This window comes from Rutidosis leptorrhynchoides, chromosome 7 (assembly GCF_046630445.1).
Source record: "Rutidosis leptorrhynchoides isolate AG116_Rl617_1_P2 chromosome 7, CSIRO_AGI_Rlap_v1, whole genome shotgun sequence".
NCBI lineage: Eukaryota > Viridiplantae > Streptophyta > Magnoliopsida > Asterales > Asteraceae > Rutidosis > Rutidosis leptorrhynchoides.
Window position 1 is genome coordinate 157,011,707 of NC_092339.1, and position 17,656 is coordinate 157,029,362.

The following is a 17,656-nucleotide window of genomic DNA, read 5'->3' on the forward strand; positions in this document are numbered from 1 at the left end:
TCGCATTGCCGCCTTTTCTGTTTTTGTTTGCTAGTTCGTCGGCATCAAATAGTGTGTTACTGTAGCAAATAGTGTGTACTGTAGCAAATAGTGTTACTATAGCAAATAGTGTTTTGCTGTAGCAAATCACTGTAGCACTGTAGCAAAATAGTGTTTTACTGTAGCAAATAGTGTTTTCACTGTAGCACTGTAGCAAATACGGTTTCACTGTAGCAAATAGTGTTTTACTGTAGCAAATTAATTTTTACTGTAGCAAATAGGGTTTTACTGTAGGAAAGTCGTTTTTACTTGTACATATATATATACATACATATAATTGTTCATGAATCGTCGAGAGTAGTCAAAGGTAATTGTATATATGTAACAGTTCTAAAATTTTGAGACTCAATCTAACAGACTTTGTTTAACGTGTTAAAATAATAAATCGTATAGAGAATTGGTTTAAATAAGTCAAAAAATTTCGGGTCATCACAATCCGTGATTCCTTGTAGAACATCATGTACCTGAATTGATAATTTATAACACTTATGTTACTTTTTAAACCTATTTTAAAGTTTCTCAACCAGAAAGTTACTTGGTGTCACTAAAACCTCCGATAAATTACATTCAACTAATTTTGAACTATAAAAATTAAAAATCCTAATTTACTCTAAATCAAATGACCATCAAATATATAATCCTTTTAAATTTTTTCTAAATTGTTAATTTAACCTTTTATCCATCTTTACATCATATACAAACTAGTTTATCACTCGCGATTTCGCGGAACTCAAAAAAATAAAATAATACAAAATTGAGTAGACTGTTATAATAAATGAGGATATTTAAAAGTACTTATGGCGTTGAAATTGAATAATATCATCAGAAATTGAATAATATCAACATCTGTAACAGGTTAAATTTTCGCACACGTTTGTAGCTCATGAATACCAAGACCCGTTGTTTATAAAAACACACAATTTAACTAAAAAAACTAACACAACAATAAAAATTAAGAACTTCATGCAAAGTTTTAGAAACCTGAGTGGTATCGCGGTGGTGTTTAACACCCTCGCCGGGTAAGAGGTCCAGGGTTCGAACCTGGCTTCTGAATGACTAAATTAAACATGGGCTGAAATAAACTCCATTGAGGTCAGCCCAAAGGGACCCGATCCGGGACTAAGGTCCGGCCCGCCTGCCCCTCGGGATGGTTTAAGGGTTCGGATCCCTGATTCCCTGTGATCGTGGTTCGGGTTTCCTGCCCGAACGTATGTGTGTGCAAATGATGACTAGGCTTCGGTCCGGACTGATGCAATCTTGCCGTTCAAAAAAATAATAATAATAAAATGGGCATACCCAGAAATTGTTTAAACGGCTATTACAATTTCACGAGTTAGATTTTATCCGCACCGAGTATATGATGTATCCATTACGTGCTTCCGATCCGTAAACAAATAACTATTTTGATCCGAGCCTATTGAAGTATAATGTTTTTATCACGGATATTAATTATTAACTTAATAAAATAATTATTATTATATTAATAATTTTAATAATTTACAAATGGATCAATTGTGAAAATAATTAGTTAGCCTATCTATTAGTATTATATATACATAATATTTAATATTTAATATTTAATATTTAATATTTAATATTGAATTATATTACCCCTACCTGGAACCACTGCCCGAATGGATGTGTTCCCGGGTACCGTCGATCGGTTTCGGATTTCCGCCCGAACGTGTGTGTTACGAGCAAATGATGAGGGTCGTTGAAAGAAATGATCTACTGATGCCAAAAAAATCGCCGTTCAAAAAAATATATATATATATAAAGTTAATATATTAAATATAAAATATCTATCTATCTATCTATATTATATAAAATAACAAAGTTAACTTTAGCTAATCATTTTTCAAAAATTTAAAATGGAAAAGAGAAAACCATTAGATTAGAGATTAGCTTTTCATATGGACCATTGGATTAGTTGATCATTCAACAATTGTCTATCTCTTCATTTTCAATTGTTGAGTGACAGTATTGCCCTAGCGATTCGTTATTGTTTTTTGTTTTAATATATGGAAGGAAAGAAAGAAAGAAGATGAAAAATTGTAGTTAAACTAATAACAACAGATTTATTTGCAAATAAATGAGTCAATGTTGATCTAATGGTGAATTTTAAAAGAAGTTTTTTAATCTAAGAGTTATTACTCTGTCATATTATCCCTTAATTAAAATACTTTGTTAATATTACTTTTGTTATAATAGATATAGAGAGAGATAGAAATAGAGATATAGAGATAAAAATAGAGATAGAGATGATACATTACGATAAGAGTATATATTATGTTACAACGAGTATAAGCTAAAAAAAAAAAAAAAAAAAAAAAAAAAAAAAAAAACTATAAATTTTATTTATCTAGATACAAGTCAGAGCGGCAAGCTAAATACGGTGAAGGATTATGGTATTATGTAACTCTTGTTCTCATCCTTTGGTAGCTGTAGTTGTAAAACGGATTGTCCCTTAACGGATTCCATGACCTACATGAAATCAAATTGCAAGTATGCAACACAGCCTTTTGGGCCTGGGTTAAAAAGCAAACATAAAGTCCAATTAAAATTAACCACGTGTCCGGTTCATCATACGCTGTATTGTAAACCACACGTATTTCAAGGACTCGTTATTTTTATAGCCCTAAATTTCTCTTCGTATACATAAAAAAAAACACCGCATTCATTCTTTGAAACTCGCAATCTCTACTTTCTCTCTCTAAAATTCCGATACTCTCTTTAAAATAACCCTAGTTGGACACTTGTATCCCAATCCTGTTAGAACATAGTCCCCTCAAAACCAAGTTACCATATCAAGAATTACAAATTTAGCACCAGACATCCACGTATGAGCCGAGTGGTTAGCACTCTGCCAAACTGGCTCAATTGAATCTGAACCATCCCTCAAACTAAAGCCCTGGTTGGCTAACGGGCCAAACGGGGCCTCAGTTACCATATTAAGAATTACATCCGTTGTAGAAGTGATATCCAAACTTATGGTGGTCACATTTGTGGACCAAATTGGTAACATGGACTCATTCAAGAGCATAAATAAGCATTTTTCGACAAAACTGTTAAACAATTAAATGAAAAGAAAACAGATTCTTGAAACTTAATCCCACAAAACAGTTCATAATTATCTATAGTTATGAACTGTAGCACTGTAGCAAAATACGGTTTCACTGTAGCAAATAGTGTTTTACTGTAGCAAATTAATTTTTACTGTAGCAAATAGGGTTTTACTGTAGGAAAGTCGTTTTTACTTGTACATATATATATACATACATATAATTGTTCATGAATCGTCGAGAGTAGTCAAAGGTAATTGTATATATGTAACAGTTCTAAAATTTTGAGACTCAATCTAACAGACTTTGTTTAACGTGTTAAAATAATAAATCGTATAGAGAATTGGTTTAAATAAGTCAAAAATTTTCGGGTCATCACAGTACCTCCCCGTTAAAGAAAATTTCGTCCCGAAATTTTAAGTAGTACCTGTTTCATGAGCGATATCAGTGAACAAATGTGGATACTTTTGCTTCACCTGATCTTCACGTTCCCAAGTAAACTCGGGTCCTCGTCTTGCGTTCCAACGAACCCTAACTATCGGTATTTTGCTTTGTTTTAATTGTTTGACCTCACGGTCCATGATTTCAACAGGTTCTTCGATAAAATGGAGTTTATCATTGATTCGTATTTCGTCAAGAGGAATTACGACATCCTCTTCAGCTAAACATTTCTTCAAATTTGACACGTGAAATGTGTTGTGAACACTACTAAGTTCTTGCGGTAGCTTTAACCGATAAGCAACTGTTCCAATTCTTTCGGTGATTTCAAAGGGTCCTACGTACCTAGGACTTAGCTTTCCTCGTTTACCGAATCGTACAACGCCTTTCCAGGGTGACACTTTCAACATGACTTTGTCGCCCACTTGAAATTCTAGCGGTTTTCTTCTTACATCAGCATAACTCTTTTGGCGACTCATGGCCGTTTTCAATCGCTGTTATATTTGAATGATCTTTTCGGTGGTTTCATGAATAATTTCTGGTCCAGTAAGTTGTCTTTCTCCTACTTCACTCCAACAGATAGGAGATCTGCACTTTCTACCGTAAAGTGCTTCAAATGGCGCTGCGTTGATGCTCGTATGATAGCTGTTATTGTATGAAAATTCTGCCAACGGTAAGTGTCGATCCCAACTGGTTCCAAAGTCAATCACGCATGCCCGTAACATGTCTTTCAATGTTTGTATTGTTCTTTCACTTTGACCATCTGTCTGTGGGTGATAAGCGGTGCTCATATCTAATCGAGTTCCCAATGCTTTTTGTAATGACTGCCAGAAACGTGATGTGAATCGGGTGTCACGATCAGATATGATAGAGATGGGTACACCATGCCTGGAAACTACTTCCTTCAAATATAGGCGTGCTAATTTCTCCATACTGTCTGTCTCCTTTATTGGTAGAAAGTGAGCTGATTTAGTTAGACGATCAACTATAACCCAAATAGTATCATGACTACTGGCAGTCCTTGGCAATTTCGTAATGAAATCCATGGTTATTCTTTCCCATTTCCACTGCGGAATTTCTGGTTGTTGCAGTAATCCTGACGGCTTTTGGTGCTCAGCTTTGACCTTTGCACACGTTAAACATTTGCTTACATAAGTAGCAATTTCTGTTTTCATATTAGGCCACCAATAAAACTTCTTGAGATCGTGGTACATTTTTCCGTTTCCTGGGTGAATTGAGTACCTCGTTTTGTGTGCTTCATCCAGTACTAGTTGCCTTAGGTTACCATGTTTTGGTACCCATATCCTACCAGCAAAATACAGGGTTCCATCGGCTTTTTCTTCAAGTTGTTTTTCTAACCCTTTGCTTATTTCGCCTTTTTCGTTTTCTTCTTTTAAAGCCTCTAACTGTGCTGCTTGAATTTGATTTGTGAGATCAGTACGAATTGTAATATTCAAAGCTCGGACCCTAAGAGGTTTTACTCTTTCTTTTCGACTTAGGGCATCAGCTACAACATTAGCCTTTCCGGGGTGGTAACGGATTTCACAATCGTAATCGTTTAACAACTCTACCCAGCGACGTTGCCTCATATTGAGTTGTTTTTGATCAAAAATATGCTGAAGACTCTTATGGTCGGTGTACACTGTACACTTGGTGCCATATAGATAGTGTCTCCATATTTTGAGTGCAAAAACTACTGCTCCAAGTTCTAAATCGTGCGTCGTATAGTTCTTTTCATGAATTTTTAGTTGTCGTGAGGCATATGCGATGACTTTTGTGCGTTGCATTAATACACATCCTAAACCTTGGCGTGAAGCATCACAATAGATCACGAAATCATCATTTCCTTCCGGTAATGACAAAATGGGTGCAGACGTTAACTTCTTCTTTAATAACTGGAATGAGGATTCCTGTTCTGTGGACCAATTATACTTCTTTCCCTTTTGAGTCAATGCAGTTAAGGGTTTGGCGATTCTAGAGAAATCTTGAATGAATCTTCGGTAGTAACCAGCAAGACCTAAGAATTGGCGAATTTGTGTTGGAGTCTTCGGGGTTTCCCATTTACTAATGGCTTCGATCTTGGCGGGGTCAACTTTAATTCCATGTTTACTGACAACATGGCCCAAAAATTGTACTTCTTGTAACCAGAAATCATACTTCGAAAATTTTGCGTACAATTCTTCTTTCTTGATTATCTCCAGTACCAGTCTTAAGTGTTGCTCATGTTCTTCCTTGTTCTTCTAGTAAATCAATATGTCGTCGATAAAAACAATGACAAATTTGTCTAAATACGGTCTACAGATGCGATTCATTAGATCCATGAATACTGCTGGAGCATTAGTTAATCCAAAAGGCATGACTAGAAACTCATAGTGACCGTAACGGGTTCTGAACGCGGTTTTAGGAACATCTTCTTCCTTCACTCTCAGTTGATGATATCCGGAGCGTAGATCAATCTTAGAATAAACACTTGATCCTTGCAATTGATCAAACAAATCATCAATCCTCGGTAATGGGTACCGATTCTTGATCGTTAATTTGTTTAATTCTCGGTAATCTATGCACATTCTCATAGATCCATCCTTCTTCTTGACGAACAGAATAGGAGCACCCCAAGGTGAAAAACTAGGACGAATAAATCCACGGTCCGATAATTCTTGCAACTGGTCTTGTAATTCTTGCATTTCTGAAGGTGCAAGTCTATATGGAGATCGGGCTACAGGTGCAGCTCCTGGTATGAGATCAATCTGGAATTCTACACATCTGTGTGGAGGTAGCCCTGGTAATTCTTCTGGAAATACTCCGGGATATTCTCTTACAACCGGCATGTCATTAATGCTTCTTTCTTCAGTATCGATCTTCTTTACATGTGCCAGAATAGCATAACAACCTTTTCTTATAAGTTTCTGGGCCTTCATACAGCTGATAAAGTTCAGCTTTGAGTTGCTCTTCTCCCCATAAATCATTAATGACGTTTCATCCTTACGAGGGATGCGGATTGCTTTCTCAGCGCAAACAACTTCCGCTCTTGTTTTGGACATCCAGTCCATGCCAACGATTAAGTCAAAACTTCCTAATTCTACGGGTATCAAATCGATTTTGAAGGTTTCACCAGCGAGATTCATTTCGCAACCATGGCAAATTTTATCGGCTTTTATCAGTTTACCATTAGCTAATTCAATAGTATATTTATCGTCTAGAGGTAATGATGCACATTTTAGTTTAGAACTAAAGTCTTTACACATATAACTTCTATCAGCACCCGTATCAAACATAATAGAAGCTAGTTGATTATTAACGGTAAACGTACCCGTGACAAGATTAGGATCCTCACGTGCTTTACTGGCACTAACATTAAATGCCCTCCCACGTGCGGGTTCTTTGTTCTTCTCCTTATCAGGGCATTGATTTATAAAGTGACCAGACTTCCCGCATCCAAAACATTTCTTGACATCGGTCAGTTTTGTCTTTACTTCAAAAACGGTGGCATAACAATCTTTCGCCACATGTCCTTTCTTGTTGCACTTATCACAGACCACTTGACAATAACCTGCATGATGTGTGTAACATCTTTTGCAGAACGGATGGGGTCCCTTATAGTTTGGACTTGCAGTTGCCCCATCTTGTTTACCTTTAAAAGTTTCTTGTTTCTTCAGGTGAGTACTTTTGCCCTTATAGTCTTCTCATTTCCTCTTTCCTTCAGTTGTCTTGACTTCGGTAATTGGTGCCTTAATCGAACTCTCTGTGATCTGGTCCATGAGTTGGTGTGCCATTGTCATGGCTTCCTGCATCGTATTCGGTTTGGACGATGTAACATTTCCTTTGATATTGATCGATAAACCGTCAATATACATTTCTATCTTTCGTTTCTCATTTGGCACCAATTCGGGACACAACAAGGCTAGTTCCATGAAACGCTTTTCATAGTTATTGAGATCGCGCCGATAACCTTCAGATTACGTAACTCAGATTCCATTTTTCTGATCTCGTTTCGAGGACAGTACTCCTCGATTAGCATCTTTTTCAGTTCTTCCCAAGAGATATCATATGCCGTATCTATTCCTTCTGCTTTAGCATAATTGTTCCACCAAGTAAGTGCACCATCTTGCAACGTGCACGAAGCATACTTTGACTTGTCTCCGTTCGCACAATTACTGATTTTGAAAACGGACTCCATCTTTTCAAACCATCGGGTTAGACCGACTGGTCCCTCAGTTCCACTAAACGTCTGTGGTTTGCATCCTTGAAAAATTTTGTATGAGCATCCGTTTCGTGAATTTGTGTTTACAGCTGCTGCTTTGGCTGCTGCTTCGGCTGTTGCTTTTGCTGTTTCGGTTGCAGCAATTCTTTCATTCACACGTTTCTCGACTAGTTGCTCAAACTCAGCATCCGACATTTGAGACATGTTTCTTCAATAAACACAACAGATATAATTTAATCATATAGAATATTATAGGTAAAATGAGTTGTCAATAGTTAATCGTAGCATATTAATAATATGAACCGATTATTATAAAAGCCTTTTCTTCTTATTAGCATTTTATAATTATTTCTAGGGTATTACCTACCCGTTAAGTTCATACATAATAGCTAGTACAAGGAATTAACTACTAAAATCCTAATAATATTCCACTATGAAAAATTATAGCGAGTTACTACATTATTATGTAATAATAATAATAAGAAGTAGTAATAATACAAATAATCATTCCATGCATTTATTATTAATAAACCAAAATAATACAATACCATACAATACTGATATTTTACATATGCTTATTTTACATAACAAGATAGAGTAGCACACATAAGCAATAAAATAGCGCATGGAAGATTTATGGTTGCGAGGTCGTTCATTCAGAACTATCAGAAACTTCTTCCCATTTGGTTCTCTCTGCCAATTGTTTATGTGCACATGGTCCGACAGACATTCTGGCAGTGTATTTTATTTTTAGTTGGGGTTTTGAGGTACCCGTTGCCTCAGTGGGTTTAATACAATAAGGGTGGTTACGGATCGAATGGTCCTGTTCTTTTTTAATAATTAAGGACATTTTATTATTGTGGTTGTTTTTATTATCTATAGCAAGTTGGAATTTCTCCTTAGTGATCTCTTTTATTTCATTAGCGAAATCCTCCTCCTTACTGATCTCGTCTGATGACGAACTGTCTGAGTCATGTGTAGGAGAATATGATAACGAACTGCAAGAATATGTACCGGTGGTCATGAACCGAAATCTGCCAGGCGTAATCGGCACAACCCGCCCGTCGGCGGTATATCTGGACCAATGTCCATATTTGTTTAGAAATGGACGATCCTCGTTTACTCCAGGGATCATGGGTCCATGCCAACGATACTGTGGCTCCGGAAAACTAAAGCTGGGTGGAGCTGGAACCTCCTCTGGGTTTACCGGGAGTTGAGATTCCCCGGCTAACACAATTTCTTCTTTAATAGGTATTGGAACGCCCTTTTCAGTTGTGGATAGAATAGATTCAGTGTCCGATTCCGAGTCGTACAAAATGATAGGATTAGAGGAAGTCATCTATCACATAATTGAAACAACAATTACGTTAGCATATAAATATATCACATATAATGTTTTTGACCAAATAATAAGCAAAAATCAGTAAAAACAGATATGGTCATAGTCCAGACTCACTAATGCATCCTAACAATTACCAGTTAAACACACTAATGTAATTTCTGGTTCCCTATGACCTCAAGCTCGGATACCAACTGTAACGACCCGTCAAAATCGCTATTGACGCGGCACGTTAATCATTGATTCCACAGTGAGGTTTTGACCTCTATATGATACGTTTTGATAAAATATTGCATTCATTAAAATAAGTGACTTTCTAAACATAGAAAGTTATAAACATGTGGGCGAGTGCTTAGGTATAAGCAAAACCCCAAAATACACAAGTCTTTAATTTACAGGTTGACATCACAGTCCAATTATTTATTACACAACGCAGTTTTATTTTGAATGCAATAAACTTTGTACAAAGCATGAGAGACTCCATGCAGGCAACAAGCACATCACAGCGGAAGCATTATAAGGACCTGAGAATAAAACATGCTAAAAAGTCAACACGGATGTTGGTGAGTTATAGGTTTAATTGCTCGAGTCATAAACATATATAAAGATAGACCACAAGATTTCATCAAAAGTTTATCAATAGATTCTACGTAACAGAGCACCCTGGTAACTAAACTTAACGCTATAGTGATAATTACCCCATTCGTTTTAATACGCGCAAACCAACGTGTCTTAAACTCAAATAACATACGTCCGTTAAAAGGCTAGCGCTCTAGCTCGGACGGGGATGTCAAGCCCTATGGATCCATATACAATTATTCGCGCCCACCAGTCCATGTCCTATGTACTGGCAGCTACTAGTTACCAAAGCTAAGGGATTTTCGGTTTAACTCAGTGTAGAATTTTGTATGTACTTGTGTCTTATTGCGTTTAAAATAAATTGCATGTATTCTCAGCCCAAAAATATTTAAAGTATTTAAAAAGGGAGACTATAAACTCACAGTTCAATATTGCGATTCAATATTGTAGGCAAATTGCGTAGACGTAATGATGGTAGACGACCGTATGGTTGGCCTTGGATTCAAGAACAATACCCCGAATAATACCCAATATTTCCTTAGCTTAAAGCGGTTTGAAACCCGAATTAAAATACCCTCGAATATACCTTATTATTATTAAACTTAAATTATAATTATAATTATAAATATAAATTTAAATTTAAAGTACAGAAGAAACTAAATTGTAAGGAATTCGTCGAGCAAAACTGGCATATTTATATTACTTTTCGATTTACTGTAGCTCATGCGATCGCATGAGTTTTCAGTGTTTTTGCCATGCGATCGCATGGCCGCCTTTTCTGTTTTTGTTTGCTAGTTCGTCGGCATCAAATAGTGTGTTACTGTAGCAAATAGTGTGTACTGTAGCAAATAGTGTACTGTAGCAAATAGTGTTTTACTGTAGCAAATCACTGTAGCACTGTAGCAAAATAGTGTTTTACTGTAGCAAATAGTGTTTTCACTGTAGCACTGTAGCAAATACGGTTTCACTGTAGCAAATAGTGTTTTACTGTAGCAAATTAATTTTTACTGTAGCAAATAGGGTTTTACTGTAGGAAAGTCGTTTTTACTTGTACATATATATATACATACATATAATTGTTCATGAATCGTCGAGAGCAGTCAAAGGTAATTGTATATATGTAACAGTTCTAAAATTTTGAGACTCAATCTAACAGACTTTGTTTAACGTGTTAAAATAATAAATCGTATAGAGAATTGGTTTAAATAAGTCAAAAAATTTCGGGTCATCACAATCCGTGATTCCTTGTAGAACATCATGTACCTGAATTGATAATTTATAACACTTATGTTACTTTTTAAACCTATTTTAAAGTTTCTCAACCAGAAAGTTACTTGGTGTCACTAAAACCTCCGATAAATTACATTCAACTAATTTTGAACTATAAAAATTAAAAATCCTAATTTACTCTAAATCAAATGACCATCAAATATATAATCCTTTTAAATTTTTTCTAAATTGTTAATTTAACCTTTTATCCATCTTTACATCATATACAAACTAGTTTATCACTCGCGATTTCGCGGAACTCAAAAAAATGAAATAATACAAAATTGAGTAGACTGTTATAATAAATGAGGATATTTAAAAGTACTTATGGCGTTGAAATTGAATAATATCATCAGAAATTGAATAATATCAACATCCGTAACAGGTTAAATTTTCGCACACGTTTGTAGCTCATGAATACCAAGACCCGTTGTTTATAAAAACACACAATTTAACTAAAAAAACTAACACAACAATAAAAATTAAGAACTTCATGCAAAGTTTTAGAAACCTGAGTGGTATCGCGGTGGTGTTTAACACCCTCGCCGGGTAAGAGGTCCAGGGTTCGAACCTGGCTTCTGAATGACTAAATTAAACATGGGCTGAAATAAACTCCATTGAGGTCAGCCCAAAGGGACCCGATCCGGGACTAAGGTCCGGCCCGCCTGCCCCTCGGGATGGTTTAAGGGTTCGGATCCCTGATTCCCTGTGATCGTGGTTCGGGTTTCCTGCCCGAACGTATGTGTGTGCAAATGATGACTAGGCTTCGGTCCGGACTGATGCAATCTTGCCGTTCAAAAAAATAATAATAATAAAATGGGCATACCCACAAATTGTTTAAACGGCTATTACAATTTCACGAGTTAGATTTTATCCGCACCGAGTATATGATGTATCCATTACGTGCTTCCGATCCGTAAACAAATAACTATTTTGATCCGAGCCTATTGAAGTATAATGTTTTTATCACGGATATTAATTATTAACTTAATAAAATAATTATTATTATATTAATAATTTTAATAATTTACAAATGGATCAATTGTGAAAATAATTAGTTAGCCTATCTATTAGTATTATATATACATAATATTTAATATTTAATATTTAATATTTAATATTGAATTATATTACCCCTACCTGGAACCACTGCCCGAATGGATGTGTTCCCGGGTACCGTCGATCGGTTTCGGATTTCCGCCCGAACGTGTGTGTTACGAGCAAATGATGAGGGTCGTTGAAAGAAATGATCTACTGATGTCAAAAAAATCGCCGTTCAAAAAAATATATATATATATAAAGTTAATATATTAAATATAAAATATCTATCTATCTATCTATATTATATAAAATAACAAAGTTAACTTTAGCTAATCATTTTTCAAAAATTTAAAATGGAAAAGAGAAAACCATTAGATTAGAGATTAGCTTTTCATATGGACCATTGGATTAGTTGATCATTCAACAATTGTCTATCTCTTCATTTTCAATTGTTGAGTGACAGTATTGCCCTAGCGATTCGTTATTGTTTTTTGTTTTAATATATGGAAGGAAAGAAAGAAGATGAAAAATTGTAGTTAAACTAATAACAACAGATTTATTTGCAAATAAATGAGTCAATGTTGATCTAATGGTGAATTTTAAAAGAAGTTTTTTAATCTAAGAGTTATTACTCTGTCATATTATCCCTTAATTAAAATACTTTGTTAATATTACTTTTGTTATAATAGATATAGAGAGAGATAGAAATAGAGATATAGAGATAAAAATAGAGATAGAGATGATACATTACGATAAGAGTATATATTATGTTACAACGAGTATAAGCTAAAAAAAAAAAAAAAAAAAAAAAAAAAAAAACTATAAATTTTATTTATCTAGATACAAGTCAGAGCGGCAAGCTAAATACGGTGAAGGATTATGGTATTATGTAACTCTTGTTCTCATCCTTTGGTAGCTGTAGTTGTAAAACGGATTGTCCCTTAACGGATTCCATGACCTACATGAAATCAAATTGCAAGTATGCAACACAGCCTTTTGGGCCTGGGTTAAAAAGCAAACATAAAGTCCAATTAAAATTAACCACGTGTCCGGTTCATCATACGCTGTATTGTAAACCACACGTATTTCAAGGACTCGTTATTTTTATAGCCCTAAATTTCTCTTCGTATACATAAAAAAAAACACCGCATTCATTCTTTGAAACTCGCAATCTCTACTTTCTCTCTCTAAAATTCCGATACTCTCTTTAAAATAACCCTAGTTGGACACTTGTATCCCAATCCTGTTAGAACATAGTCCCCTCAAAACCAAGTTACCATATCAAGAATTACAAATTTAGCACCAGACATCCACGTATGAGCCGAGTGGTTAGCACTCTGCCAAACTGGCTCAATTGAATCTGAACCATCCCTCAAACTAAAGCCCTGGTTGGCTAACGGGCCAAACGGGGCCTCAGTTACCATATTAAGAATTACATCCGTTGTAGAAGTGATATCCAAACTTATGGTGGTCACATTTGTGGACCAAATTGGTAACATGGACTCATTCAAGAGCATAAATAAGCATTTTTCGACAAAACTGTTAAACAATTAAATGAAAAGAAAACAGATTCTTGAAACTTAATCCCACAAAACAGTTCATAATTATCTATAGTTATATGTATGTGTTATTGCTACTTCTAAGAAACATGTGAAATCTAAAGAACCGTGTTGCATGTAATCATAAACCCACTTATTGTTCCCTTCTGCACAGAACCCACGTTTACAAGATAAAACTGTTGGATGGTCTCTACTGGATGAATCACACATCCCCTTGAATACTCAACCAAAACTACCTCCCCTTAGCTTCAGGGGGAATATAGTGAAGACGAGTAGGGGCACCAGCCCCATCTATATTTAAAAAAAAAAAAAAATCTACACTAATCGAATTTAATTTTTTATAATTTCTTAGAGCAATACAAACCATCGTTTAACAGATTATATACAGATTATCATCAGATTAACCTACAATGGTTTAGCTTCACTCCACAGTAGCCCTTAACTAACTGACCCTACAAATGACACTTTCTTTAACCTTTTACTTTTTAATTTCTCATCAATAAAACTATCACAATCAAGACTACGCTCACATTTGCCTTCAACTCTTTCGCTTTCTTCCTCAATCGGACGTATTCGATATAAACTAGATGTTCCATAAATGTTGTGCAGATGGTAACAAGGATCAATATAAGACGATGATGAAGACACGATACCTTTAATGTTGCTTGGGCATAGAAACTTAACAAAATTCACAATCTCCGGGAAACATGAATGATCAGAATATGGAACTGTGTAAATGTACTGACCGTGTTTTTCGATATTATTTGTATATCTATTACGCATATTTGTATGAAGATCGTCATCCAACTTTGTCTTCATTGAATAATGACCACAAGATTTATCTTTATTTCCAACTTTCTTTAGTCCCCAACGAAAGCCAGATGGCATGATCCCAATGGTGGGATGCCTACTATTTAATCCTTCTAAAGTGTTAACATTAAAACTGTAACGAGGAACAGCTCGCACTCTAGTCAGAGTCGTTTTGGTAGTGAAGTTGTCATGTAGTCCCAGAAGATGCATGGTCTGTAAACGCTCGGGCCACACGCAAATCTACCAAAATATTATGAACTATAATATGATAATATGACATTGTAGGTAACAAAAGTGTAACAAACAAAGCCAATGATATGATCCAGGGTTGCATAACTAGGAATCACTCGGCGAGTACTCGGTTTTTGCAACTTGGGGAGTACTCGGTCAAAATCAGTCAAACTTGGTCAAAACTAGGGATTACTTGGAAAATCGGTCAAAACACAGCCAAAACTCAAGCGGCCAAAATTGGTCAAAATCATTCAAAGTCAAACTTGGTCAGCATCCAAGTACTCCCTAAAAAGTCCCGCCCAAGTACTCTCCGAGTAGTGATTCTTTCAAATTAACTATGCATGTAAAACAATGGTATATTGACCAACACCTAGCAGGCTAACACATACATTATTGTGTAAAAGTGAATGAGTTTGCAGTGAACTGATTGATCAAAGATAGTAATGAATTACCTTTACTTTCAGCATTTTTGATATGTAAAGTAATAAATCCTCTTTTCCCAAGGTGTCTACGCCAATGATGATGTCATGTTCAGGATAAGAGTTGATGATATTGACTATCTGCAGGTGGTTCACAAATCACAATAGAACAAGATAATTTTAGCGTACGTAATTGGTGACTTGTAGGACGCTAGAATCGGGATTAAAATGTTGTGCAATAAACGAACATTACCTGCTGAGCAGCGATTTCCCTTGAAGGAAATGAGTAGAATGGGTTGCAGTACGTGTTGTCTATGTAAAGGGTATCGACTTTATAATTCTTAAGAGCAGTAAGAAGCATCTTTTTTCCCATATCTGCAATCTTACATTTTACTTCCCACCGAAAATCCCCAGTGTAAAGCGTAACGCCAAACTCACCGCGGAATAGATACATAACTGCACCTGTCACATATCAAAGGAATGATATAAACAAGAAAAGTAGTACAAATAATGAACTAATCAGATGTTGACTACGTTTGACTTTGGCCGATTTTACAAGTAATCCCAAATTTATGCTGACTAATTAATTGCTATTTTGGCATATTAATCGGATGTTGACCGATTAATCAGGTGCTGACCAATTAATCCCCGTTGACCGAGTGTTCGATCGACCGATTTTGATTAATAGAATTGGACCTCTAAATTATGATTAATCATGTAATTGCGATGAAAATTGAAGAGCAATAAGATAGAAGACTAACCAGGGCAATGATTAGCATCAATGGCTAAAACCTCGACGCTAGTTTTGGATCCACAAGACAATGAAACCAAAGGTATCGAATACCATTTTCCAATTTCGAGAGCTCGTAGCAACGAGATATTGAAATTGGGGAATTTGGAAGGGAAAAGTCTAGCAGTGATACGAGAGCAATAAATTAAACCGTTATTCCAACCGGGAGATAAACCAGTTGTATGATCGGCGTGAAGATGAGATAGGAAATAGGCCTGACTTCCTTCTTCCCACCGATCCACTGATATCATTCCGATTTCAAATTTGGGTTATTGTTTGGAAATTTAGGGTTTAATGAGTTCGAGACAGCTTTCTGTTTTGGCGGGTGTTGAAATGTAGAGTGCAAAGAATGGTAGATTAAGTGTAACAATTAATAGATGTAGTGAGTAGCTCTCACTTATCTTCTTCATTTATTTATTTATTTTTATATTTTTATTATGAAAATTAAATGAAAATGTAATTTAAAAAATTAAGTGTATCAGTTACTCGTATTATATTATATTACTAGTAAAGTGAGGGATTTAAAGAAATTACAATATATGATTGGTTCACACATTATGCCATGTCATTTTGTACAAGTTTGTTGTGATCTTTTTGTAAGTCTAGCATTGCACAACCGGAAGAGGTTATAGTTATTAGGTTGCTCCCATCCATCCCGCCCACCTGGGCGCCAATAGCAGCAGGCCGCCCATCTATACGTGTTCTTGCTCGTGCGTTTGAATCAGAAATGTGAACGGAGGAAGTAGCCGTTGTGGAGTCCAACGGTCAAACTTTTGGCTGTTGGAAATTATATATTTTTTTTCTTTTTTATTTTCTCAACTCTATATATAAACACATATACATTTTAAACTCATACATCTCAAACACATATAGGAGTACATTTCATATACATTTCTACACTTCTTAAACTCAAAAAATGAGTTCCAAAAAAACTCCAAATAAAGGAAAATCAAAACAACGCACTCAAGTTCAAGAACGGGGATCGGTCGAGCACGATATGTTTCAATCTTTAATGGATTCTACGCAACAAACAACTGGGTTTTCTCAATTTGCAAACACGAATCAGTTTACGCATTTTAATTATCGTAGTAATGTTTTAAATTTTAATTATTGTATTTTTTTTAATTATCATTGAAATTTTAGTTTTATGTTATTAAATATTTATTATTTATAATATATATAATTAAATTAATTTAATTTTCGACAAAATAAAAAAATTAAAAATTAAAATAAAAAGGGAAGGAATGAGTGTCATGGTTGTGAGTGTTTAGTCATGAACTTAGTCATGGGAAAGAAATGCTGATGTGGCACTGAATGACTAAGATGGAGGAACTTCTCCATTGGGAGCAGTCTTACCATTTCCAATATTTTGTTAATTTGTTAAGTATGATCAATAAATTGACATAAAATGTACTTTATTTGCGTAAATACAGTATAAAATAGAATTATAATACTTTTACTAACAGTACTGCTGGATTTTTAAAAATATATCATCACATATTTCATAAACATATAAAACAAACATCACAAGCAATTATAAGACCAAGAACTAACTAACAGATTAACAGAATATCGAATTAACTGCTAACGAGTTGATGAACGAAAGACTAAAATTCGTATCTGGTCAGACGGAGCCTGAGTGGTAGACTAATAAGTCTACTAAGAGCACTCCCAATGGAGTAATTCCTCCACTTTAGTCCAGGTCCGTCACATCAGCGCCACCTCAGCACTTCCTTCCCAGGACTAAACACTCCCAACAGTTATACCTTTCTTCCATATTTTTTAATTATTTTTTATTTATTTTAAACAATATTTATTTAAATAACACTAAACTTATATTAAAAATTAAAAAACATTACAATACTTGAAATTAAAAAAA

At 35.1% G+C, this 17,656-nt stretch overlaps 1 protein-coding gene across 2 annotated transcripts; it reads right to left on the minus strand.

Moving 5' to 3' along the window:
• Positions 1-13,671: 13,671 nt before the first annotated feature.
• LOC139858460 (uncharacterized) lies at positions 13,672-16,134 on the minus strand. Of its 2 annotated transcripts, none has more exons than XM_071847311.1 (4): positions 15,749-16,134; positions 15,241-15,449; positions 15,021-15,128; positions 13,672-14,550 (listed from the first exon to the last, which is right to left on the minus strand). In XM_071847311.1, exons 1-4 carry the CDS (start codon positions 16,026-16,028, stop codon positions 13,966-13,968), a joined length of 1,182 nt encoding a protein of 393 aa, XP_071703412.1. In that variant the 5' UTR covers positions 16,029-16,134; the 3' UTR covers positions 13,672-13,965. The 2 variants fall into 2 exon arrangements, with proteins under 2 accessions (XP_071703412.1, XP_071703411.1); XM_071847310.1 differs by having other exon boundaries at positions 13,672-14,577.
• Positions 16,135-17,656: the final 1,522 nt, after the last annotated feature.